Source organism: Poecilia reticulata, linkage group LG21 (genome assembly GCF_000633615.1).
Source record: "Poecilia reticulata strain Guanapo linkage group LG21, Guppy_female_1.0+MT, whole genome shotgun sequence".
Lineage (NCBI taxonomy): Eukaryota > Metazoa > Chordata > Actinopteri > Cyprinodontiformes > Poeciliidae > Poecilia > Poecilia reticulata.
Window position 1 is genome coordinate 903,628 of NC_024351.1, and position 1,159 is coordinate 904,786.

The 1,159-nt window shown below is 47.6% G+C and overlaps 1 protein-coding gene across 1 annotated transcript in view; it reads left to right on the plus strand.

The window, feature by feature from the left end:
• Positions 1-123, plus strand: part of LOC103457136 (trichohyalin-like) — a 6,932-nt gene extending 6,809 nt beyond the window's left edge. Inside the window, exon 4 of the mRNA XM_017302098.1 lies at positions 7-123. Within this exon, the coding sequence (XP_017157587.1) occupies positions 7-123 (117 nt within the window). The remainder of the gene's footprint in view (positions 1-6) is intronic.
• The last annotated feature ends 1,036 nt before the right edge of the window (positions 124-1,159 follow it).

Consider the following 1,159-nt stretch of genomic DNA (forward strand, 5'->3'; position numbering starts at 1 on the left):
CTTCAGAGCCTTCAGAGGCTTCAGAGCCTTCAGAGGCTTCACAGCCTTCAGAGGCTGCTGGGTCGATTCCTTCCCTGGCTCTTGGTGCCGGAGGTCATTTCTCTTCTTGGTGTCATGAGATGAACTGAATCTAATTCCACATTTCTCCCGGCGCTTCTATATAAAGCTGCATCTGTTCGCACCGTCTGACTGCGATCATCTGAGCTCACCGGTTTATTTTGGGGCGTCTTGGTGGCCAGCAGGCTGTTTGTTGTGGACCCCATTGGGTCGCCAACATCCTGATTTCTGTTCGTGCCGTGAGTCACTCCGGCCTTCCTGCTTCACAGGGCCTTGGTACTTATTCATGACTTCCTCTCTCCGGCTCAGGACATTTCCCTGCTTGATGACTTTTAAAGTGCCAGGCGACATTTTCAGGCTCTTAAAGTGAAAAACTGAAACGGTTTATGTCAGTTATTAATTAAGCTAATTTAGCCTAGCTAGTGACAGTAGAGCTTCGGTCAGGAAGCAGGCAGGACATTTTAAACTATCCTAGATCTGAATAAAAGTAAGTTGCTAAGCAACATGAGGTTATATAGCAAACTAAAGTTTACAGGACAGACACGTAAATTAGCACTTTAAAACTTATCTGGACAAATTAATTCATGGGAAGGTGAGTGTGTTAAACGTCTTCAAAGTTATCAAAAGAAAGTATTAGCCGTGCTGTTAGCGCCTTTAGCAGAAGGGTTCCCACCACCACAGCCGATTAGCTTCCTGTCCTGGAGGGACGCCGTCCACGAGGACAACGTCCCGCCATGAAGCTGTTGTAAACTAATTTAGGAGAAGCTAAGCTAGTTAGCCTCCCCGGTGCTAAATGTTGTCAAAGATGAACGAGCTAAACCAAAGATTCATCGATGTTTTCTGTAAAAACAGCCAAACAGAAGCAACAAACGCAAAACGTTTCAATGTTTTCATGTTTTAACTTAATGGGTTTATTTGGATCCGGCAGTGAAATCCTGAAGCACAGAGAGCTGGACGGGATCAAGACGGCCTGTCTGGGTTCCCTGCTGCAGCCGGACGCCCGGAGCCGCCTGGAGGACCAGTACCTGAGCCACAGACAGGTGAGCCAGACAGGTGAGCCACAGACAGGTGAGATACAAACAGGTGAGCCGCAGACAGGTGA